Here is a 24347-nt window from a genome sequence, read left to right as displayed (position 1 = left end):
AGCAATAATAATAAGGTTCAGCATGTCTTGTTCATGAATGCCAAACTCATTTGGACGTGTTTAATATTGTTGCCTTTTCCTAACCCTCACAGTTGCTGCTGAAAGGTATAGCTAAACACGGGGCGAAGAATTGGTACAAAATCCAGAATGAGGTTCCGGGGAGAAGCGACGTCCAGTGTAGGGAAAGGTCGGTTTAACTTGATACAAGTTTCCATCAGACTCCAGCCCAGTTAGGCCAAAAACTCTGAGGTCTGGCTGATTGGGTCACCCGTTGATTCTATAGTTTTTAGGGTTGCCACCTTTTCTGGAAAAAGAATACCGACCTTCCTATATATTTATCTTTTTTCCCTATAAATAACATTTGGATCACTGACCTTCCTATATATTTATCTTTATTCCCTATTAATAACATTGGGATCCCTGACCTTCCTATATATTTATCTTTATTCCCTATTAATAACATTGGGATCACTGGCCTTCCTATATATTTATCTTTATTCCCTATTAATAACATTGGGATCACTGACCTTCCTATATATTTATCTTTTTTCCCTATAAATAACATTGGGATCAGCCATCAGTTTTACCGGCCAGGCCGGTAAAATACTAGCCAGGTGGCAACCCTAACTGTTTTCTACTGTTATCAGCCACATGATCAAGCCAATGTGTTACTGAAGCTGGCCATGCACATACAAATAATGGAATTGCTTGTGCATCATAAAGGCATGATGTTAAACGATACACATTTTTATTTTCAGGTACATAAAAGGCCTGGACGAGGATCTCAAGAAGGGGAAATGGAGCCCTGAAGAAAAGCAGAAGCTCATGGACCTGACTGAAAAATACGGAGTTGGTGAGCATTGTTTTTATCTCGGAGTTTGTTCCATAGCTAAAACCTAGCTCAGTTATGGCCGAGCAATGCTAATAGTAGTCAGATAGGCCCAATTCGCTGAGCCAAATGGCTATTCTTCATAGCTATGGATATTAAACATTTACAGGCCTCTTGGCTTAACTTTTATTCTAACTTTTCTCTGAATAGGTCACTGGGCAAAAGTAGCCAAGGAGCTGACACATCGGACTGGCTCCCAGTGTCTAAGCAAATGGAAGGGACTAATGGGATACTTCAAGGTAAGTGCTAGCGGCTATTTTCTATGCCCAGCTGTTGTATCTGTTGCTCTGATTCTCCCTGCAATTCCCTTGTTTCTGTATATGTTGCTAGGAGAGAGATATGCATAAAATAATTACAATTAGGCAATAACTTTAAATTCATTTCCCTTAAATAGGTGTGCATAGAAAACAATATGGCAGCACCTCGCTTATATGTTTAAATAAAATGAATATTCTGGGCACATGATTAGCTATGGCACCTCCTCCCATATGTATAAATACAAATATACAGAGAAGGAATGTTCTGGGCACACAATAAGCTATACCCTCATACTGTACTGTCTAAGGGAATCAATATGGCACCTCCCTCCTCCCATATGTATAAATACAAATATACAGAGAAGGAATGTTCTGGGCACACAATAAGCTATACCCTCATACTGTACTGTCTAAGGGAATCAATATGGCACCTCCCTCCTCCCATATGTATAAATACAAATATACAGAGAAGGAATGTTCTGGGCACACAATAAGCTATACCCTCATACTGTACTGTCTAAGGGAATCAATATGGCACCTCCATTCCATATGTAAAAATACAAATATACAGAGAAGGAATGTTCTGGGCACACAATAAGCTATACCCTCATACTGCACTGTCTAAGGGAATCAATATGGCACCTCCTCCTCCTATATGTATAAATACACATATACAGAGAAGGAATGTTCTGGGCACACAATAAGCAATATCCTCATACTGTACTGTCTAAGGGAATCAATATGGCACCTCCCTCCTCCCATATGTATAAATACAAATATACAGAGAAGGAATGTTCTGGGCACACAATAAGCTATACCCTCATACTGTACTGTCTAAGGGAATCAATATGGCACCTCCCTCCTCCCATATGTATAAATACAAATATACAGAGAAGGAATGTTCTGGGCACACAATAAGCTATACCCTCATACTGTACTGTCTAAGGGAATCAATATGGCACCTCCATTCCATATGTAAAAATACAAATATACAGAGAAGGAATGTTCTGGGCACACAATAAGCTATACCCTCATACTGCACTGTCTAAGGGAATCAATATGGCACCTCCTCCTCCTATATGTATAAATACACATATACAGAGAAGGAATGTTCTGGGCACACAATAAGCAATATCCTCATACTGTACTGTCTAAGGGAATCAATATGGCACCTCCCTCCTCCCATATGTATAAATACAAATATACAGAGAAGGAATGTTCTGGGCACACAATAAGCTATACCCTCATACTGTACTGTCTAAGGGAATCAATATGGCACCTCCCTCCTCCCATATGTATAAATACAAATATACAGAGAAGGAATGTTCTGGGCACACAATAAGCTATACCCTCATACTGTACTGTCTAAGGGAATCAATATGGCACCTCCCTCCTCCCATATGTATAAATACAAATATACAGAGAAGGAATGTTCTGGGCACACAATAAGCTATACCCTCATACTGTACTGTCTAAGGGAATCAATATGGCACCTCCTCCTCCCATATGTATAAATACAAATATACAGAGAAGGAATGTTCTGGGCACACAATAAGCTATACCCTCATACTGCACTGTCTAAGGGAATCAATATGGCACCTCCTCCTCCTATATGTATAAATACACATATACAGAGAAGGAATGTTCTGGGCACACAATAAGCAATATCCTCATACTGTACTGTCTAAGGGAATCAATATGGCACCTCCCTCCTCCCATATGTATAAATACAAATATACAGAGAAGGAATGTTCTGGGCACACAATAAGCTATACCCTCATACTGTACTGTCTAAGGGAATCAATATGGCACCTCCCTCCTCCCATATGTATAAATACAAATATACAGAGAAGGAATGTTCTGGGCACACAATAAGCTATACCCTCATACTGTACTGTCTAAGGGAATCAATATGGCACTCCTCCTCCCATATGTATAAATACAAATATACAGAGAAGGAATGTTCTGGGCACACAATAAGCTATACCCTCATACTGCACTGTCTAAGGGAATCAATATGGCACCTCCTCCTCCTATATGTATAAATACACATATACAGAGAAGGAATGTTCTGGGCACACAATAAGCTATACCCTCATACTGTACCGTCTAAGAGGGAATCAATATGACACCTCCTCCTCCCATATGTATAAATACAATTATACAGAGAAGGAATGTTCTGGGCACACAATAAGCTATACCCTCATACTGTACTGTCTAAGGGAATCAATATGGCACCTCCTCCTCCCATATGTATAAATACAAATATACAGAGAAGGAATGTTCTGGGCACACAATAAGCTATACCCTCATACTGTACCGTCTAAGGGAATCAATATGACACCTCCTCCTCCCATATGTATAAATAGAAATATACAGAGAAGGAATGTTCTGGGCACACAATAAGCTATACCCTCATACTGTACTGTCTAAGGGAATCAATATGGCACCTCCTCCTCCCATATGTATAAATACAAATATACAGAGAAGGAATGTTCTGGGCATACAATAAGCTATACCCTCATACTGTACTGTCTAAGGGAATCAGTATGGCACCTCCCTCCCATATATGTAAATACAAATATACAGATGAGGAATGTTCTGTTTCCAGTAAGCTATGCCCAACATATTATTGTTTATACATTTGATTTAGATTGAGATTTATTTCCATCTTTGCAGAGCAAAAGGAAGAAGAAAGCAAAGAAACTAAAAATCAGGAAGACTGTGGTAAAGGAAGAAAATAAAACCCACGACTCGGAGGACAGCACCAGCACTATTAGTAGCAGCAGCAGTGACGAGGATGAATTGGAGCTGATAGACTCCGAAGAAGAAAAGAAGGTGCGTCGCCTCCCGGAGCCAAGTTTTAAAATCACGCCCTGCATGAATAAGTGGATCCCCAGGAGGCAGATCATGACTGCTTCAGGAAAGGCGCTTATCAAGCCATCGACATTTGCTGCTTCATGCTCCAAACAATCGCAGTTAAAAAAAAGCAAACCAGGCAAAGAACGCTCTTTTCAGTTCACCACCTTGCTCAAAGGTATCGCGTACCCCCATTCCATGGACAGGGTGTTGGAAAACCGTCAGGAAATCCTGAAAGAGGTGAGCAAAGTTGTTCCCGCTCTACCTAGTCTTTTTCATGTCTATCTGAATATGCCAATGGTTAGGGAACTTGGATTGAGCCATTTCTGTCAAACAATTGGAGTTTCGAGATATGGCGTACAGACGAAACGTTCCCTTCACTATTTGGGTACTGGCCCCATGTTTCTAAGATGGCCGGTACAGTCTCAGCATTTGCAGTTCCAGTATGAAGCCAGGCTTAAAGGGATACTGTCGTGGGAAAACATGTTAATAGTGCTGCTCCAGCAGAATTCTGCACTGAAATGCATTTTTCAAAAGAGCAAACAGATGTTTTTATATTTAATTTTGTAATCTGACATGTGGCTAGACATATTATCAGTTTTCCAGCTGCCCCCAGTCACGTGACTTGTGTTCTGATAAACTTCAGTCACTCTTTACTGCTGTACTGCAAGTTGGAGTGATATTACCCCCTCCCTTTCCCCCCAGCAGCCAAACAACAGAACAATGGGAAGGTAACCAGATAGCAGCTCCCTAACACAAGATAACAGCTGCCTGGTAGATCTAAGAACAGCACTCAATAGTAAAATCCAGGTCCCACTGAGACACATTCAGTTCCATTGAGTAGGAGAAACAACAGCCTGCCAGAAAGCAGTTCCATCCTAAAGTGCTGGCTCTTTCTGAAAGCACATGACCAGGCAAAATGACCTGAGATGCCCCGACACACCAATATTACAACTAAATACACTTGTTGGTTCAGGAATGACATTTTATATTGTACCGTGAATTATTTGCAGTGTAAACAGTGTCATTTAGAAATAAAAACTAAACCATAAAAGTCATGACAGAATCCCTTTAACTAGTAAACCTTTCTGCCTCTCAATTTCTTGAGGATTTTTTTTTATTAAATATATTGCTCCTTCAGAGAATGATTTTGAGAGTCAAAATGAACATGTTTTTATTTCACTTTTCAGCCAGGGGTACAAGGGCGGCAACTTCTGCTGGTTGAGGAGGATGAGGTGAGAAAGGTCCTGCAGAAGAATAGTGATCGCTTTCAAGATAAATTGGTTAGCATTTCCCTTGCTGGTATTAGAAAGTCAGCCACGAGTAAGTAAATATCAATAATCAGCAATCCTATGTCTTTTTATAGTTATCGAGAATCAATATTAAGAATCTGAAGTCTGGAGACCTGTCGGGCATCGTAAACTTTTCTCAGCAGGAGCTGAAACGAGAGCGCAGGGTGGAACTCTACAGAAACTCAGTAGACAGAAAGCTACTTCTGGCAGTGACCCCGTGGGTTGGAGATGTGCTCCTTTCTGTATTTACCAGCCAAGGGAGGACTTTTAGGAAAGGAACACAAGGTAAAACATGTTATTGAGCAACTTCGATTTTTTTCCCTTTTCCAGAACAGACACAAAGACCTGTAGTACTTCAGCAGTGATGCATTCACGAAGAGCTAGCAGGGGAAGGCATATAGGTGTCCCCTCTCTTATACCCTACCCACTAGTGCTGTGCTCTGTATGTTATGCTAGATTTGTATTCACTGCATGGCTCTGAATGCAGCAATGCCTGGATGCAAGCACTATGGGATTTTGCAAACCATGAATGCCCCTTCCCATTTAATTTAACCACTGTTACAGAGGCAGCCAGGCACCGATAGAGAACCTTCCACATCTGACATAGTTGTTTTCATTTTAACACCCCTACTTCTCCAGTTAGTTTGTGACACATTTTTAGCATTAGCAAAAAAGTTAGAGAACTTAGTGTTACAGTGCAAATGTTTATGTACAATAGTGTCTGGGCCCCCTTAGCTCATAACAAGGTTACAGATATATAGAAACATTGGGGTGTCACCCTGCTATAGTTCCAGGGGTACCCAGGGTACAAATAAACACTCACCCCAAATCTCCCCCTAACTGACCTTCAGACTGGGCCCCCTTAGCTCATAACAAGGTTACAGATATATAGAAACATTGGGGTGTCACCCTGCTATAGTTCCAGGGGTACCCAGGTTACAAATAAGCACTCACCCCAAATCTCCCCCTAACTGACCTTCAGACTGGGCCCCCTTAGCTCATAACAAGGTTACAGATATATAGAAACAATGAAGGAAGTGCCGCAGTGGTCTGAAATCTTGTAAAGTAGCCTTTGCTCTAAGACATGACATCACAATATAAAGACAGAACGCTAATTAAAGTGCTTTATTTTTGGAACACCATATAGCTCAGAGAAATTATTCTCACATGTGCCGCTAGATGTATCTGGTTCCCTAGCTAATCTTTACATTAGACAGCTTTTGTTTAAAAAAAACAAAAAAACTCTTAGCCGGTAATTATGGCTAATGCCACACGGGGGCGGAAAAGCACAGGCCAAGAATCAGCCCCAACACAGGCATTAGCTTTGTTCTTTGTATGAAAATGCAAACTCGACAGTTTCCCTGCCCAAATCCAGAGCCTTTGCCTGCACCCGGGCTATTGCCAGTGCAGTGTGTTTCCGGCGCACTTCAAACTGATTTCAGAATGAGTTAATGATTTAGGTTGTCTAGCTGTCGAACATTTTCTTGCAGCAGGAGCCCAAGAGCACAATAAACGCATGGTACAGGTATGGGATCCATCATCTGGAAACCTGTTATCCAGAAAGCTCAGATTTATAGTCCCATAGACTCTATTTTATCCAAATAATCCAAACGATTTCCATTTTCTGTGTTATAAGAAAACAGTCGCTTGTACCTGATCCCAACTAATATAAATAATCCTAATGGTTTATTTAATGTTTACATAATAAAAGGGTAGTTCACCTTTAATTTAACTTATAGAATGGTTAATTCTAAGCAACTTTTCAATCGGTCTTCATTTGTTTTTTTAACACTTTTTGTATTATTTGTCGTCTTCTTCTGACTGTTTCCAACTATAAACAGGGGTCACTGACCCCATCTAAAAACAAATGCTCTGTAAGGCTACACATTTATAGTTACTGCTACTTTTTAGTACTCATCTTTCTACTGAGGTTGTCTCCTCCCACATGTTCCAGTCTCTTATTCAAATCAGTGCATGGTTTCCAGGGTCATTTGGAGCCTAGCAACTAGACGGCTGAACTGGAGAGCTGCTGAATAAAAAGCTCAAAAAAATAACTCAAAAACCACAAATAATAAAATTACAAATTGTCTCAGAATACCCATCTCTACATCATACTAAAAGTTAAAGGTGAACAACCCCTTTAAGGTACAAAGATCCAAATTAAAGAAATATCCGTTATCTGGAAAACTGCAGGTACCGAGCATTCTGGATAACAGGTCCCATACCTGTACTAACTATCAATTTGTTTCTCTTTCAGGGGAAATTTTAAAACAGAAGCTGAAGTCCTTGGCTCTCAACAGCACTCCTATTTTCTCCTTCTTGATTCAAGTGAGTTTCATCTTATTTCCTGAAACAGATCTATCTGACTGAAATATAATACGGTTGGGTTGTTTATCCCTAAAAGCCCACTGGTTGCAGATGTGGAGGTGGGCAATGCTGCCAGTTGAATTTGGCAGTTGACATTGATTTGTGAATTGTATAATGCTTTGATTGGCCACTTGCTGTGGCCCTGTGAATCTTGCGATGCTCTGATTGGCTACAGGTTCAGCTAGCCATTGTGACTGCTGTAATGCTTAACATGACACAGTTAAGGCCATGCAGCATCTCATTCCCATTGCTTTTTGCAGGACTTCTGACTGCCTGGCCAAACTTTTAAAGGGAATCTCTCATGATTTTTATGATGTTGTTTTTATTTCTAAATTACACTGCAAATAATTCACTGTACAATATAAAATGTCATTCCTGAACCAGCAAGTGTATTTAGTTGTAATATTGGTGTGTAGGTGCATCTTAGGTCATTGTGCCTGGTCATGTGCTTTCAGAAAGAGCCAGCACTAGGATGGAACTGCTTTCTGGCAGGCTGTTGTTTCTCCTACTCAATGTAACTGAATGTGTAGCAGTGGCACCTGGATTTTACTATTAAGTGCTGTTCTTAGATCTACCAGCCAGTTGTTATCTTGTGTTAGGGAGCTGTTATCTGGTTATTAGGGATGTACCGAATTCGGGATTTGGCCAGGATTTGGCCGAATCCTTCTGCCTGGCCGAACCAAATCTGGATCCTCATTTACATATGCAAATTAAGGGCAGGGAGGGAAATTGCATGACTTTTTGTCACAAAACAAGGAAGTAAAAAATGTTTTCCCCTTCCCACCCCTAATTTACATATGCAATTTTGTATATGCAAATTAGGATTTGGATTCGGTTCGATGTTCAGCCAAATCTTTAGTAAAGGATTCGGGGATTCTGTGCATCGCTACTGGTTACCTTCCCATTGTTCTGTTGTTTGGCTGCTGGGGGGAAAGGAAGGGGGTGATCTCACTCCAACTTGCAGTACAGCAGTAAAGAGTGACTGAAGTTTATCAAAGCACAAGTCACATGACTGGGGGCAGCTGGGAAACTGACAATATGTCTAGCCCCATGTCAGATTTCAAAAATGAAATATAAAAAAAATCTGTTTGCTCTTTTGAGAAATGGATTTCAGTGCAGAATTCTGCTGGCGCAGCACTATTAACTGATTTATCCCTTTAATGTCATGTGACTTGAAATCAGTGGACACCAGTGAGTGACAATTAGGCTTAGAATTCGGCCAGATCTTTCATAGAGGGTTCTTTATTTAACCAAACATCTAAAGCCAGAAACCAACAGGAAGCACAATTATGTTTATAATATTGTGTTTAACCAATTCCCAAGCCCTCTCCTTCCATTATATTTTATTCCCCTCTCAGATCTTCAGAATAGATGCTGACGGGTGCCTTAAAATAATCCGCGATCGGAGAATGAAGCAGATTTTTCCTGACACATCCCGGAACACCGTTAAGAGGATCCCACCGGCACCGACACCAGCCCCGGTAAGAACTAACACACTGTGCTGTGGCTTATCATGAAAAATAATGCTAAAAATAAAATTATAATAATCTGTTAGTACCTCTTCCAGGCACACTACTCCCCAGCTGCTGGCACTTCTGTCTCTATTAATATATTGTCTATATACAACACACTGCCATTCATCCGTGATCCCTTTTTTTTTTCTGCAACGCCTTCCTCTTTAATGTGTGATTGAAAAAAGGAGAAGTTTGATTGTGGTATCAGATTCCTCTTTCAGCTTTTCATTAAATTGCCTCTTTTCTGTTTGTTTGCAGGCAATTTCCACTAGCAAGTTCGTCCCAAGTAAGTTCTCTTAACAGTTTCACAGTTGCCAAATGCAGCACATGACTACAGACGATGAGCAAACTTAGGAGTCTGTTCCTGCTGAGTTGTGCTTAGTACAGAGGAATACCTATGCTGCCATAGTTTTATGGGATCTCTCTGTACAGATTATGAGCAAACTTAGGGACTGTTCCTGCTGAATTGTGCTTAGTACAGGGAATACCTATACTGCCATAGTTTTATGGGATCTCTCTGTACAGACTATGAGCAAACTTAGGGACTGTTCCTGCTGAATTGTGCTTAGTACAGAGGAATACCTATGCTGCCATAGTTTTATGGGATCTCTCTGTACAGATTATGAGCAAACTTAGGGACTGTTCCTGCTGAATTGTGCTTAGTACAGGGGATACCTATGCTGCCATAGTTTTATGGGATCTCTCTGTACAGACTATGAGTAAACTTAGGGGCTGTTCCTGCTGAATTGTGCTTAGTACAGGGAATACCTATGCTGCCATAGTTTTATGGGATCTCTCTGTATAGACTATGAGCAAACTTAGGAGTCTGTTCCTGCTGAATTGTGCTTAGTACAGGGGAATACCTATGCTGTCATAGTTTTATGGGATCTCTCTGTACAGACTATGAGCAAACTTAGGGACTGTTCCTGCTGAATTGTGCTTAGTACAGGGAATACCTATGCTGCCATAGTTTTATGGGATCTCTCTGTACAGACTATGAGCAAACTTAGGAGTCTGTTCCTGCTGAATTGTGCTTAGTACAGAGAATACCTATGCTGTCATAGTTTTATGGGATCTCTCTGTACAGACTATGAGCAAACTTAGGGGACTGTTCCTGCTGAATTGTGCTTAGTACAGGGAATACCTATGCTGCCATAGTTTTATGGGATCTCTCTATACAGACTATGAGCGAACTTAGGGGACTGTTCCTGCTGAATTGTGCTTAGTACAGGGGAATACCTATGCTGCCATAGTTTTATGGGATCTCTCTGTACAGACTATGAGCAAACTTAGGGACTGTTCCTGCTGAATTGTGCTTAGTACAGGGGAATACCTATGCTGCCATAGTTTTATGGGATCTCTCTGTACAGACTATGAGTAAACTTAGGGGCTGTTCCTGCTGAATTGTGCTTAGTACAGGGAATACCTATGCTGCCATAGTTTTATGGGATCTCTCTGTATAGACTATGAGCAAACTTAGGAGTCTGTTCCTGCTGAATTGTGCTTAGTACAGGGGAATACCTATGCTGTCATAGTTTTATGGGATCTCTCTGTACAGACTATGAGCAAATTTAGGGACTGTTCCTGCTGAATTGTGCTTAGTACAGGGAATACCTATGCTGCCATAGTTTTATGGGATCTCTCTGTACAGACTATGAGCAAACTTAGGAGTCTGTTCCTGCTGAATTGTGCTTAGTACAGAGAATACCTATGCTGTCATAGTTTTATGGGATCTCTCTGTACAGACTATGAGCAAACTTAGGGGACTGTTCCTGCTGAATTGTGCTTAGTACAGGGAATACCTATGCTGCCATAGTTTTATGGGATCTCTCTATACAGACTATGAGTGAACTTAGGGGACTGTTCCTGCTGAATTGTGCTTAGTACAGGGGAATACCTATGCTGCCATAGTTTTATGGGATCTCTCTGTACAGACTATGAGCAAACTTAGGGACTGTTCCTGCTGAATTGTGCTTAGTACAGGGAATACCTATGCTGCCATAGTCTTATGGAATCTCTCTGTACAGACAATGGGCAATCCTTGGGATCTGGTTCTGCTGAAGTTTGCCTAGAACAAGGTAAGATTTATGTTGGCCTAATGTTCTGGTCCTTTGAGGCCACAGGCACACGTGGAGATTAGTGACCAGCATATTATCACCTCCAAATGCTTTCACACTGGTTGGGTTTTTGAAGTTTCTTTACAAGGAAACATTTTGGTGGCTGCTGCTATTCCTGATCTTTTCCATTTCTAGGAGTTGGTTTTGTATGGCCACACCACTTCTGTCTTACATACTCCGTGTGGTCTGTACCTAAAAACGAGTGTTTTCCTTCTTCTCTTTTGGTCATACACACCTGTCCCTTTCACCCTTGTCCTAAAAGGGCTGGTTCACCTTTAAGTTAACTCTTAGTATGTTATAGAATGGCCAGTTCCAAGCAAATTTTCAAATGGCCTTTATTTCATTTTTACAGCTTTTGAATTATTTGCCTTGTTCTTCTAAAGCTTCCCAACATTCAAATGTCGGTCACCGACAAATTCTCCTTAAGGCCACATATTTATTGTTATATGTTTTATGACTCCTCTTTCTATTCAGGCCTCTCCTATTCATATTCCAGTCTCTTATTCAAATCAGTGCACGGTTGCTAGGGGAATTTGAACCCTAGCGCCCAGATTGCTTAAATCGCAAACTGGAGAGCTGCTGAATAAAAATCTAAATAACTCAAATAATAAAAAATGAAAAAAAAAAATTGCAAATTGTCCCTCTCTGCATCATACTAAAAGGTGAACAACCCCTTTAACAGGGTTTATAGCTGTGTTAACAAATATATAGTATATCGATTATAGAAGACTTTATGCTTCATCTTTGCGCTCAAAGCTGTTTTTTATATCTTCATATGCATCTGTAATTGCAGTTCAGCCTTCCAAGACTCCAAGGAGGCCAATAATAGAGAAACCTCGGGCACCGCCACCTAAACCCAAGACTGTGATGGAGCTTCTAAGGGAGAAGAGAATGAGGGAATCAAATGCCAAAAAAACGGCTCAGAACACAGTTGTCCTCTCTTCAAACCTTCTGCTCCCACAATCCATTGTGATCAACCCACAGCCTAATGCATTGGGCAACCAGCAAACTGTGGTGCTGCCGTTGGCTCCTTCCACGCCAGAGAAAGGTGTCTGGCCAATCATGCCCTTTGTTTCCATACAGGCCGGGCAGATACCCCCGAAAAGCAGTGCAACAGTCAACCCGGTGCAATCCAGTCCCCCTAAATCTGCAAGTGAACCTGTTGCAGCAAATGTGTTACCCAGTACTCCAGAGAAACAAAGTACTAGTAATGAGGTCACTAAGGGAACCCCGTGCCCTTTTTCAGGGGTACCGGCTTCACCCGTTCAGCCTTCCATTACAGTGCTGCCGACAATATTGAATCCGACGGTAAATAACAGCAGACCCGTGCCGTTCACTTTGGTGGTGACACCGCACGGAGTAGTCCCGGTGCAACTTCAGGCTCTTGGTTTCCCTGCACAAGTTCCGGCACCTGCATCTCTGATCACAAACGGTGCCATTAATTTGGAAACGAGTTCTGGTCAGGCAACAAATGTCCAAAATACAGCTGTAACCCCGCCGACTACCAATGACGGTGTGCGTGAAGTTGTTTCGGCTACGGAAGCAAATCCAGAGTCAAACCAGGATGAAACCACTTCTACAGTGGCTCAGAAACCTTCTATCGCTTCAAACGATCAAAATCAGGGCCCCTTAAAGTCTACAACGCAGTCTATCCTAACATCAAAAAAGTATCCTGTGGTAAAGATAGCAAGACTTCTGCCATCAGGTCTTCCCAAACAAGGTGCAGCGGCTGCTGGAACGCAAGCTCAGCCATCTTCTCCGTCTCCAAGTCCTGCAGCGGCCGCTGAGAAGAAAGTCATGGATTGGGGCCTCGTCTCTTTGGAAGAAGAGGGAGTGGCCAAGAATTGGTTCCATGGGATAGAAGGTGTAAAAGTGCCGATGTTACCTAAAGGCATGGCTTATTTGCCTCCATCTGCCTGCACGCTTAAAACCCTCTCTAAACTGCTGCTACAGACAAGCACCTTGGAAGAGAATGCGTTCAAATTGGTTCCTTCGATGGAGGGCGAAAGCGAGCCAACACCCGCCGAAAAGACAGCGATTCTGCGGGGCCTGGTGGACAGAAAGTTAAAATCTAACCCCGGTTACCTACTGCTCAAACAGCGCTTTCTTTCTGCCTTCACTGTACCAGGCTTTCTTGCTAGCTTGCACCCCGAGCAAACAAAGAAGGTTGTATCCAACATTACCATAAAGAGCGAGGACAGTGATGACGAGACTGATGACTCTGCAGACGAAGAACCCAGCCCCTATAATGAACCGCATCCAACTGCCAGCTATCCACAGCCCTCTGCTTGTACAGAACCAGTAAGCACTGTCATCTATCTACCTGGGGTTTTCCCGCATTTGCTTAATTTGGATCTTCATACTATAGAAAATCATATAAACATTAAATAAACCCAATGGTTTAGGAGTCAGTAGACTCAATGTAGATAGTTGATCTTTAAAACTCATCTTGGCATTTGCTTGGCCAAATGGTTTTGTAGGCGATGCTCGTATTCTTCAGTGGCATATAACAAACAAGGGAAAGTTGTGCTCCCCACTGATTTTTTTAAAACCATTAGGTGGGGGTGCAATGAGGCTGTGACCACAAAACAAGACAAATACAAGAGGTCCTCTGCACTCAACCTATAATCCATATATTTAGGACATTGAGACATTTTGTGCCTTAAGCTACTAAAAATGCCTTACCCTTTAAACAAAACAGGGATTGTTTGTCCATATCGTCACACTCACCCCTGGTCTGGCCAGTCCTACACTCACATTCACCCCTGGTCTGGCCAGTCCTACACTCACACTCACCCCTGGTCTGGCCAGTCCTACACTCACACTCACCCCTGGTCTGGCCAGTCCCACACTCACATTCACCCCTGGTCTGGCCAGTCCCACACTCACATTCACCCCTGGTCTTGCCAGTCCCACACTCACATTCACCCCTGGTCTGGCCAGTCCTACACTCACACTCACCCCTGGTCTGGCCAGTCCTACACTCACACTCACCCCTGGTCTGGCCAGTCCTACACTCACACTCACCCCTGGTCTGGCCAGTCCTACACTCACACTCACCCCTGGTCTGGCCAGTCCTACACTCCCACTCACCCCTGGTCTGGCCAGTCCTACACTCACACTCACCCCTGGTCTGGCCAGTCCTACACTCACATTCACCCCTGGTCTGGCCAGTCCTACACTCACACTCACCCCTGGTCTGGCAAGTCCTACACTCACACTCACCCCTGGTCTGGCCAGTCCTACACTCACACTCACCCCTTGTCTGGCCAGTCCTACACTCACATTCACCCCTGGTCTGGCCAGTCCTACACTCACACTCACCCCTGGTCTGGCCAGTCCTACACTCACACTCCCCCCTGGTCTGGCCAGTCCTACACTCACACTCACCCCTTGTCTGGCCAGTCCTACACTCACATTCACCCCTGGTCTGGCCAGTCCTACACTCACACTCACCCCTTGTCTGGCCAGTCCAACACTCACATTCACCCCTGGTCTGGCCAGTCCTACACTCACACTCACCCCTGGTCTGGCCAGTCCTACACTCACCCCTGGTCTGGCCAGTCCTACACTCACCCCTGGTCTGACCAGTCCCACACTCACATTCACCCCTGGTCTTGCCAGTCCCACACTCACATTCACCCCTGGTCTGGCCAGTCCCACACTCAACTTGCATCTGATTCATTAAGAATTCTGTTGGCTCATTATACATTTAACACAAGTTTTACCTGCAACTTACTTTAAAGGTTGAAACTCCCAAACATGGCTGCCCTTTTATTGGCCACCACTGGGATCACCTGGGAAGCAGAGGATCTCTTGTATTTATGGATTCTTCAGTGGCATAAAATCAGTTTAAACATTACTATGACTGTATACTTATGATACAGCTTAGGTCAGGCCATTTTTGTTACTGGGTCAGTTACAGGCCTGTTCTTTGTTTTGGTGTGACAGTAATAGCACAATCTTTATGTTGTAGGAAGGGGCACCTGAGAATCCCTACAGCCAGATGACATCTGATTATACAGACGACTCTAACATTATTGCAAGGAGGACAAGGAAGCGAACTTATAACTACACGTAACAGGTTGTATCTGCAGGTATGTTACTGCTTTTTATCCACTGACTTTTTAGAGGCTTACTACTTTACTGAGAGGCTCAGATATCTGTAACTAGCATGGGAGCTGATCCCCACAGATGGCTTTGCTTATTGAGCGAAAAGTCTCACAAAGAATTCTATACTGTTAGCTATCAAGGTGCAGTCATGCATTAGCACTAGACATTAAAGGGGTGCTTTACTTTTAAGTTAACTTTTAGTTTGTTATAGAATGGCCAATTCTAAGCAACTTTTCAATTGGCCTTCATTATTTATTTTTTATAGTTTTTTTTTTTTTTTAGTTATATACCTTCCTCTTCTGACCCTTTCAGAGTCAGTCTAGTTGCTAGGGTCCAAATTCCCCTAGCAACCATGCATTGATTTGAATAAGAGACTGGAATATGAATAGGAGAGGCCTGAATAGAAAGATGAGAAATAAAAAGTAACAATAACAATAAGGGGCCGATTCACTAACTTCGAGTGAAGGATTCGAAGTAAAAAAACTTCGAATTGCGAAGTGTTTCTTGGGCTACTTCGACCATCGAATGGGCTACTACGACCTTTGACTACGACTACGACTTCTAATCGAACTAAAAATCGTTCGACCATTCGATAGTCGAAGTACTGTCTCTTTAAGAAAAAACTTCGACCCCCTAGTTCGCCATCTAAAAGCTACTGAACTCAATGTTAGCCTATGGGGAAGGTCCCCATAGGTTTGGCTAACTTTTTTTGATCGAAGGATATTCCTTCGATCGTTGGATTAAAATCCTTCGAATCGTACGATTCAAAGGATTTTATCGTTCGATCGAAGGAATAATCGTTCGATCGCACTATTTTCACTAAAATCCTTCGACTTCGATGGATTTTAATTCCCAGTCGAATATCGAGGGTTAATTAACCCTCGATATTCGACCCTTTGTGAATCTGCCCCTAAATGTGTAGCCTTATGGAGCATTAGTTTTGTAGATGGGGTCAGTGACCCCCATTTGAAAGCTGGAAAGAGTCAGAAGAAGAAGGCAAATAATTCAAAAGCTATAAAAAGACAAATTGAAAACGTGTTTAAAATGAGCAACTCTATAACATACTAAAAGTTAACATGAAGTTGAACCAGATCAGCCCTCTATATTGTTATTTAATGAAAGATACTGTCCTTTTAATGAACTGTTCCACAACTCGTATATCCTAAGAAATATAAATGCATTTTATCTAGGGAACGGGTAGGGTATCGGGGAAATAAACCTGCTTGTTAAAAGTTTAATATCAAATTTTCTGCCAAGGGGTGGTGATTGTTTCCAGGCAACGATGTTATCTCTGTGTTTGGTTATCATTCACACATTTCCTGAATCTTATTTCCTTTTTTCTCTGTATTTACCCAGAACAATGCCTGTGTGAAAGGCGTTTGCCAGTTAAAGGGGATCTTGTAGGCGTGAATCACCAGTGGATGAGCCGGAACTATAACCCTTTATATGCCGCAAGAGTGGGCCAAGAGAGTTGTCCAAATAGGGACAACAGAAGCAATAGTCATTTGACGCTTATGTTTTTGTAATCATTTTTTCAAATGCAAACCGACTGGAAATCTTAATTGCCCTATGAAACATAGGAATAAGTGGAGTGTTGAAACCCGGAGCCGAAAGGCGCTTACACTGTGTGTATATAGGGCCCATTCCTGTGACGATTCTTTGTCGTATGATAATAAGGAGAATTGTTCTAAGTGTCACGTGTTCTTTCTTTCAAGCACAAAGCCTGGATATTTATTTACTGGTACTTTATAAGTATGTAAAGATAAGGTCTGACCTCCCGAGCTGCTCTGTGTTTATGCTTCCTTTTGTGTCGCTCGGGGTGGGATTTAAACTGACTGATTAAAAAGAGCTATCTATTTTCTCCTTCTTTGTGGCTGAACTCCGTTCTTCCCCTGAAATGGAAGTCCGATTAGAATTTTAAAGTGGCATGAAAATTGCTAGATGCCCTACATTCCCTGATATCCACGTACTATGAAAATGGGCTGGTCTCTGTTATGATTGTTTGGGTCCTAGGGTTGCCACCTCGCCGGTATTTTACCAGCCTGATCGGTAAAAATTCTGGCTGATCCCAATGTTATTAATAGGGAAAAAAGATAAAAATATAAGAAGGTCAGTGATCCCAATGTTATTAATAGGGAATAAAGATAAATATATAGGAAGGTCAGTGATCCCAATGTTATTAATAGGGAATAAAGATAAATATATAGGAAGGTCAGTGATCCCAATGTTATTAATAGGGAATAAAGATAAATATATAGGAAGGTCAGTGATCCCAATGTTATTAATAGGGAATAAAGATAAATATATAGGAAGGTCAGTGATCCCAATGTTATTAATAGGGAATAAAGATAAATATATAGGAAGGTCACTGATCCCAATGTTATTAATAGGGAATAAAGATAAATATATAGGAAGGTCAGTGATCCCAATGTTATTAATAGGGAATAAAGATAAATATATAGGAAGGCCAGTGATCCCAATGTTATCAATAGGGAATAAAGATAAATATATAGGAAGGTCAGTGATCCCAATGTTATTAATAGGGAATAAAGATAAATATATAGGAAGGTCAGTGATCCCAATGTTATTAATAGGGAATAAAGATAAATATATAGGAAGGCCAGTGATCCCAATGTTATTAATAGGGAATAAAGATAAATATATAGGAAGGTCAGTGATCCCAATGTTATTAATAGGGAATAAAGATAAATATATAGGAAGGTCAGTGATCCCAATGTTATTAATAGGGAATAAAGATAAATATATAGGAAGGCCAGTGATCCCAATGTTATTAATAGGGAATAAAGATAAATATATAGGAAGGCCAGTGATCCCAATGTTATCAATAGGGAATAAAGATAAATATATAGGAAGGTCAGTGATCCCAATGTTATTAATAGGGAATAAAGATAAATATATAGGAAGGTCAGTGATCCCAATGTTATTAATAGGGAATAAAGATAAATATATAGGAAGGTCAGTGATCCCAATGTTATTAATAGGGAATAAAGATAAATATATAGGAAGGTCAGTGATCCCAATGTTATTAATAGGGAATAAAGATAAATATATAGGAAGGCTGGTATTTTTTTCTAAAAAAGGTGGCAACCCTAGCTGTGACAATGGAAAGGTTGGCCCCTCGTATGGTGTTTGTTCAGAAATACCGTGCGAGTGTGATGTTTGAGACCCTAATATGACAGTATTATATCCATAAACAGGCCAACCCATTAATTCTTTTAGTTGCAGCTGTCCTTCATGAGATCCCCAATCCAACAGGCAGTGATGTAAAGGAGCCAGACCCACTGCCAAAAACATTTCTGGCCCTTATCAAGCCTGACCTGCACCCCAGCGCTCTCTTTCCGATGCAAGTAGGTGGGCTGACTTTGCGGGTAGTAGCTAGAGTTGCCACCTGATTGGTATTTTACCATCCTTGATGGCAAAAATAATGCTTGATTCTAATGTTATTAAAGGAGAATAAAATGTACTCAAAGGGCTCAAATTACAGCAGGGAGGGGAAGAGGAGCAAACTGAGCATGCTCAAGCCCTGCCCTGGAGGTTTACTCTGACTTTCCCTTTAATTTGCTCTAACGCTCAGATGCAGTGGTAGATTAGCATAAATGCAACCTAGACGGTCACCCGGGCCTATGGTTTCTAGGGCCTTGGAGAGGGAGCAGAGCTGGGGAAAATTAAATTAAGGGGGGGCATGGCACTGACCAGGGACTTCTGGGGCTGGACATCACAAGGGATTTCTGGGAAAGCAGTAAAGGTGGCAGTGCAGCAGTTAATGGTATACTACCCATGGGGCTGGTCCTTTAATTGTAATCCTGGAGTAATAACGTAACCCACTGATGTCATATAGATGAAGATCATCCCATTATATAGTTTAATAAGGGATTAAGCATTATAAATACCGTTTATTTTTATTGGCTGTATGGCTGGACATGATGAGCCTTTGTGTTCTGTAACTTGTTGAATGCAAACTCCTAAACCTGGAAGTAACATTCAGGTAAGTTAGACTTTGATATTTAAATGATAGCGAATGAGGAAACATCTCCGCCCTGGTAGAGCACGTTTGGCCCTAGTGGTACCATCTTACGTTGGGATGTGTAGGCTCTGTTGATCCGTTTCTGTGTGCCCTCCTCCACTTGATCCCTACAGGAATAACTAAATGGTCTCTTGTTACCTCTAGGTTCCTCGTAAATACGTAAAGACGCATCCACCCATGTCTGGGTTATGCCACCGCTCTTCATTGTGTGTTTGAGGAGAAGCAAAGACGTTAGGCTAGTTGGCCTTATATGCAGGTGAGGTTGCTTTTGGGTGGTAGGTCTGGGTTTCCTCGTGTTCTACCTTTATCAGTTATTATGCTCAATAATTAAGTTTGTCATCAGATCTGTCTGTGGCCAAAGCAATGTCGCCAAAGGAATGATCTTTCCCAGATATGCCACCAACGGCAGGGCCAAACTGTCGGATTATACAAAGGAAATGAGCGCCGACAGATTATAGGACTGCATCAAGTATCCGATGTGGTCCTCCATTGCATGAAAAACTTAACCTGCCCGAACTACACCAGGCCGATTTTTGGCCAGATATCGATCGGGGAGACCCATCGGACACCTCCACACATGGGCAGATAAACTGCAGCTTTAATTTATCCTAAATCTGCTGTGTGTAGTACACAGAGTCAAAACTGAGCAGCAATGTTATCTTGTTTTCTTTCACATCTTTAGTTTCCTTTAAAATAGAAGAAAAGATACCGGAAGAGTTTATTGCCAGTAGATTAGCCACAATAGTGTAAGATATAACTATATTTATTCTGCAAAATGCTTTAACATGCCTGAGTAATCAGCTCTAGAAGATCTCTGTTTGTTTAGTATAGCAGCTGCCATATTAGCTTGTGTGACATCACGTCCTGCCTGAGTCTCTCACTCATAGCTCTGGGCTCAGATTACAGCAGGGAGGGGAGGGGGAGAGAGGAGCAAACTGAGCATGCTCAAGCCCTAGCCCTGGAGGTTTAAGCTGAAAACAGGAAGTCTGATATAGAAGCCCATGAGTACACAATAGAAGGAAAGAAATGTGGTGTTTCTTTTGACAGAGGACTCAGAGCAGCATTACTTTGAGGGTTACTGGTATATTTATATAGACCTTTCTGATAAAACTTACTTACTTAATTGTAGCCGTTACTTCTCCTTTAACAGGCAACACATAACATAAAAAACCTTTTCCCCCGGTCTCTATAGTCACAGCCCATGAAATATGAGAATATTGTCTACAATGTCATAACAGACATCGGGGTGAACTGACTTCTGCTACCCTTTTCCATAAAAGGAGTAAACATAAAGGCCAAATTAACTTGCCCGTTTATCCCCAGAGGCTTCCGTGTTATTATAAAGCCGTAGCTTTAAGACGGGTCCTGTCTGCAATTAAATAAATTGAGCCTTTTTTTTTTTTTTTAATTTCCTTTTACTTAGACAACCTGTTACTTTAATTGGGCAATTCTGTTTGCGGTCGCAACAAAAAAAAAAAAACAGTGTTCATCTAGCGGAAAGATCCTGTTTTCTTTTCTAAGTATTTTTTAACCTCATTGCTGACATATTTTTGTTTCTAGAAATATGCAGTACAATAAAGGGCCTAAAGCTATTCTCTATCCATCCGCTGTGATTTAGGTAACTTAAAGGGGAAATCTGCCCAAATATGAAGAAAATGTCATTCTGAGTGTCGGTTTATTCTCACTGGGTTTATATGTAATCGCAGTGTCTGTCCCTTTCTGGTTGTGACTCTTAAAACAGAAGTCCTTTCACCCCCAGTGCTGTTAATCAGCTGACTTCTGCTACGTTGTTCGAGTGAAGCAATTTGGAAGTCAGATTTCGAAAGTTGCTTAGACTCGGCCCATCTGTAACACACTAAGAAGTTTATCTAGGGTGAACTTACCCTTTCCTGGTATCTTTGCCCATTCACGCAGGATCAATTCCCATTTGAGAGATGTGACTGGGCCATTCTTGTGATAAATGATTTGCAAACAGGTTGTTACCTAAAGGCAGGGGCACATGGGCAGATTCGGGGAGATTTAGTCGCCTAGCGACTAATCGCCTCTTCTTCGGGGCGACAATCTCCCTGAACTGCCTTCCGCCTGCGCCAATGCACTCGCATCACTTCGATTTCCGAAGTCGCCCGAAGTTTCCTCGTGAGGCGACTTCAGAAATCAAAGCGACGTGATTGCATTGGCGCAGACAATTTTTCATTTTAGCAGGGGGAAGACAGTTCAAAGAGATTGTCGCCCCGCAGAAGAGGCGATAAGTCGCAGGCGACTAAATCTCCCGAATCTGCCCATGCCCTAATATAATTTCCCTGCTCTGTAATCATGGGGCCCCACATGCTCAGATTCGGGGAGATTAGTCGCCCGGCGACAAATCTTCTCTTCTTTGGGGCGACTAATCTCCCTGAACTGCCTCCGGCCGACTAGAATCGAAATCGCCGGCGGAATGGCGGAAAGAGCGTTTCGTTCTCCAAAGTTGCATTATAAAAGGTAAGGATTTGATATCTTGATTATCTACTTTAATAACCAAAGGTGCTCTTCGAATTTAAATTGATTTGGCACTATTATACCTCTCTTTTTTAATAGATAACGGGGCTCATTTATCAACACTGGGCAAATTTGCTCATGGGCAGTTACCTATAGCAACCAATCAGTGATTAGCTTTTTGAAGCCAGCTGCAAGTAGAACAATGAATGCAGCAATTTGATTGGTTGCCATGGGTTACTGCCCATGGGCAAATTTGCCCAGCGTTGATAAATGACCCCCAACATGTTTTGGTCCTGTCTTAGATATACAAACAGGAGCTGCTTGCTCGGTTCTTCTCTTCCTTCACTTCGATCTATTTTTCACTCTTAAGGGGCCGTTGGTTTGTGGTTTTTTAGGTTTTTTTTGTGGTGTCCCAGGGATTTAGAAAATAATAGGCAGTAGCTTTTGGGACAACTCCACCATTCTCCATTTTCTATTCTTTTTCTGAACCTGAGCAAGTGGCCCTTTTTTTAACCATTTTTAATCCAGACTAATCATGTCTCTTCACAATTTTTAATTAATTTTTCTGAGGAATCCTATTAATTCTATCTCTGCACTAGCACTTTAGATTTAATCATTTTTAACTAAATAGTTGGTCACTCAATCTATGTAATATAATGGTGTCCTACTCCAATGAATTTTTGGAATGAACTGGGAATTGTAATTCATTTTTTTTTATCATGCACAGCACTTAAGAAACCACCTCACCGTATCAATTTATTCATACATACGATTGATTGGATTTAATTAATTGTATTTATTTGGTCATTAATAATCCATTCTAGGTATTTAATCTGTGTAGTATTGTCCTTATTGGGCTACTGGACCCCAAGCACTTGCACTTCACATATTTGATTGAGAGTTTATTTGGTGATAATTGGAGAGTGGGGATTCCTCGTTTATAGGTCATTATAGACTGATTATAGTTTGGAAATTCTTTGTATTAAGGTGAAATGGGGGACTTCTTTATCTTCTTACTGAAAATGATGTTCTCCAAAGTTGCCTCACGAGGAAACTTTGGGCGACTTTGGAAAAAGAAGTGCTCCGAGTGCCATCCCGCCTGGCGACTAATCTCCCCGAATCTGAGCCCTGACCCTTATACTAAGTTAGCCAGGGGCCAATTATTAGTCTACTGGTCATCTGGGTGGTGGGCTTTGCCAACAAGTAAAATGTGGCCCCAGTAGAGAAACATAACAGCCAATCAGAGCTTTGATGTTGTGATACCCACCCCTGAAATTGTTTTTATCTTTTATTTGTACAAGGCTTTGGTTTTAAAACCTCTGAATGACCCTTCCCAGCACCTGTAGACGGGCAAAGGCTGTTACTGAACGTCGCATTTCATCCATAGCTGGAGGGCCACAGGCATGTCGTTTCCTCGTTTATTGTACAGCAGAACCTGCTCTGTCAGATTACAAGGTAACACTTCATTCATAATAAACGTTCTGACGTTTTTAATCTCCGTGATGAACTACATACCAAAGAGCTGTCCTCTCTCACTCACCCGTATGTCAGATACAATTAAAGGAGAAGGAAAGCTACGGAGGCATTTTATTGCCAATAGATTAGCTGCAGTAGTGCAAGCTAGAATGCTATATTTATTCTGTACAATGTTTTACCATACCTGAGTAAAAAGCTCTAGAAACTCTCTGTTTGTTTAGGATAGGAGCTGCAGTATTAACATGGTGTGACATCACTTCCTGCCTGAGTCTCTCCCTGCTCTGGGCTCAGATTACAGTAGAGAAGGGAGGGGAGGGGGAAGAGGAGCAAACTGAGCATGCTCTTGCCCAGGGCAATGAGGTTTAAGCTGAAGGCAGGAAGTCTGATACAGAAGCCCATGAGTACACAATAGAAGGAAAGAAATGTGCTGTTTCTTTTGACAGGGGACTCAGAGCAACATTACTTGGGGGGTTTACTGGTATATTTAGATGGACCTTTCTGATAAGGCTTACTTAGTTTTAACCTTTCCTTCTCCTTTAAAATATCCCAGTCCGAGGCTACTGTGTTATACTAAAAACACAGATCTAAATTCAAAGAATGACATCCAAGCTATAACTGTCCAGGGTGCTGGGGCCTGTAGTTAAAGGAAAAATAAGCCTACAAAAAGGTTCAGTACACCTGGTTTAATTCCAAGTTTCTTGCATCCACAGGGTCACGATTGAAAATGCATTGTGTTTTCAAGTGATAATGACCTGCCCAACAGATGCAACTGAATAAATTCTCAGGATCTCCCTGTGTGACAATACCCTGAACCAGGCCTTTAAAAGTGTCCCCAGCATCCTGGAACTTGTTTTGCCATCTTTTGTGTGTCAGTGGCACTGCACATGCTCAGTGGGCTCTGGGCTACTGCTGAGAAGCTAAGCTTGGGGGACATGGGAAATGA

The 24347-nt window shown here is 41.8% G+C and overlaps 1 protein-coding gene and 1 long non-coding RNA gene across 4 annotated transcripts in view; both read left to right on the top strand.

Moving 5' to 3' along the window:
• Positions 1 to 17274, top strand: part of LOC108698187 (snRNA-activating protein complex subunit 4-like) — a 30322-nt gene extending 13048 nt beyond the window's left edge. The window contains exons 13-25 of one of the 2 annotated variants that reach the window (XM_041572344.1): positions 93 to 187; positions 759 to 853; positions 1040 to 1128; positions 3826 to 4245; positions 5196 to 5288; positions 5372 to 5582; positions 7555 to 7625; positions 9023 to 9145; positions 9437 to 9464; positions 11206 to 11256; positions 12089 to 13596; positions 15272 to 15392; positions 16765 to 17274. In XM_041572344.1, the coding sequence (XP_041428278.1) occupies positions 93 to 187; positions 759 to 853; positions 1040 to 1128; positions 3826 to 4245; positions 5196 to 5288; positions 5372 to 5582; positions 7555 to 7625; positions 9023 to 9145; positions 9437 to 9464; positions 11206 to 11256; positions 12089 to 13596; positions 15272 to 15376 (2889 nt within the window). In that variant the 3' untranslated portion in view covers positions 15377 to 15392; positions 16765 to 17274. The remainder of the gene's footprint in view (positions 1 to 92; positions 188 to 758; positions 854 to 1039; positions 1129 to 3825; positions 4246 to 5195; positions 5289 to 5371; positions 5583 to 7554; positions 7626 to 9022; positions 9146 to 9436; positions 9465 to 11205; positions 11257 to 12088; positions 13597 to 15271; positions 15393 to 16764) is intronic. The other variant, XM_041572345.1, reaches the window with a different exon arrangement.
• Positions 17275 to 18437: 1163 nt separating this feature from the next.
• Positions 18438 to 24347, top strand: part of LOC108698186 — a 12475-nt gene continuing 6565 nt past the window's right edge. For both annotated transcript variants that reach the window (XR_001932579.2, XR_001932578.2), the window contains exons 1-2: positions 18438 to 19709; positions 23230 to 23383. This is a non-coding gene — a long non-coding RNA (uncharacterized LOC108698186). The remainder of the gene's footprint in view (positions 19710 to 23229; positions 23384 to 24347) is intronic.

This window comes from Xenopus laevis, chromosome 8L (assembly GCF_017654675.1).
Source record: "Xenopus laevis strain J_2021 chromosome 8L, Xenopus_laevis_v10.1, whole genome shotgun sequence".
In the NCBI taxonomy this organism is placed as follows: domain Eukaryota; kingdom Metazoa; phylum Chordata; class Amphibia; order Anura; family Pipidae; genus Xenopus; species Xenopus laevis.
This window is presented reverse-complemented; position numbering and strand designations above follow the sequence as displayed.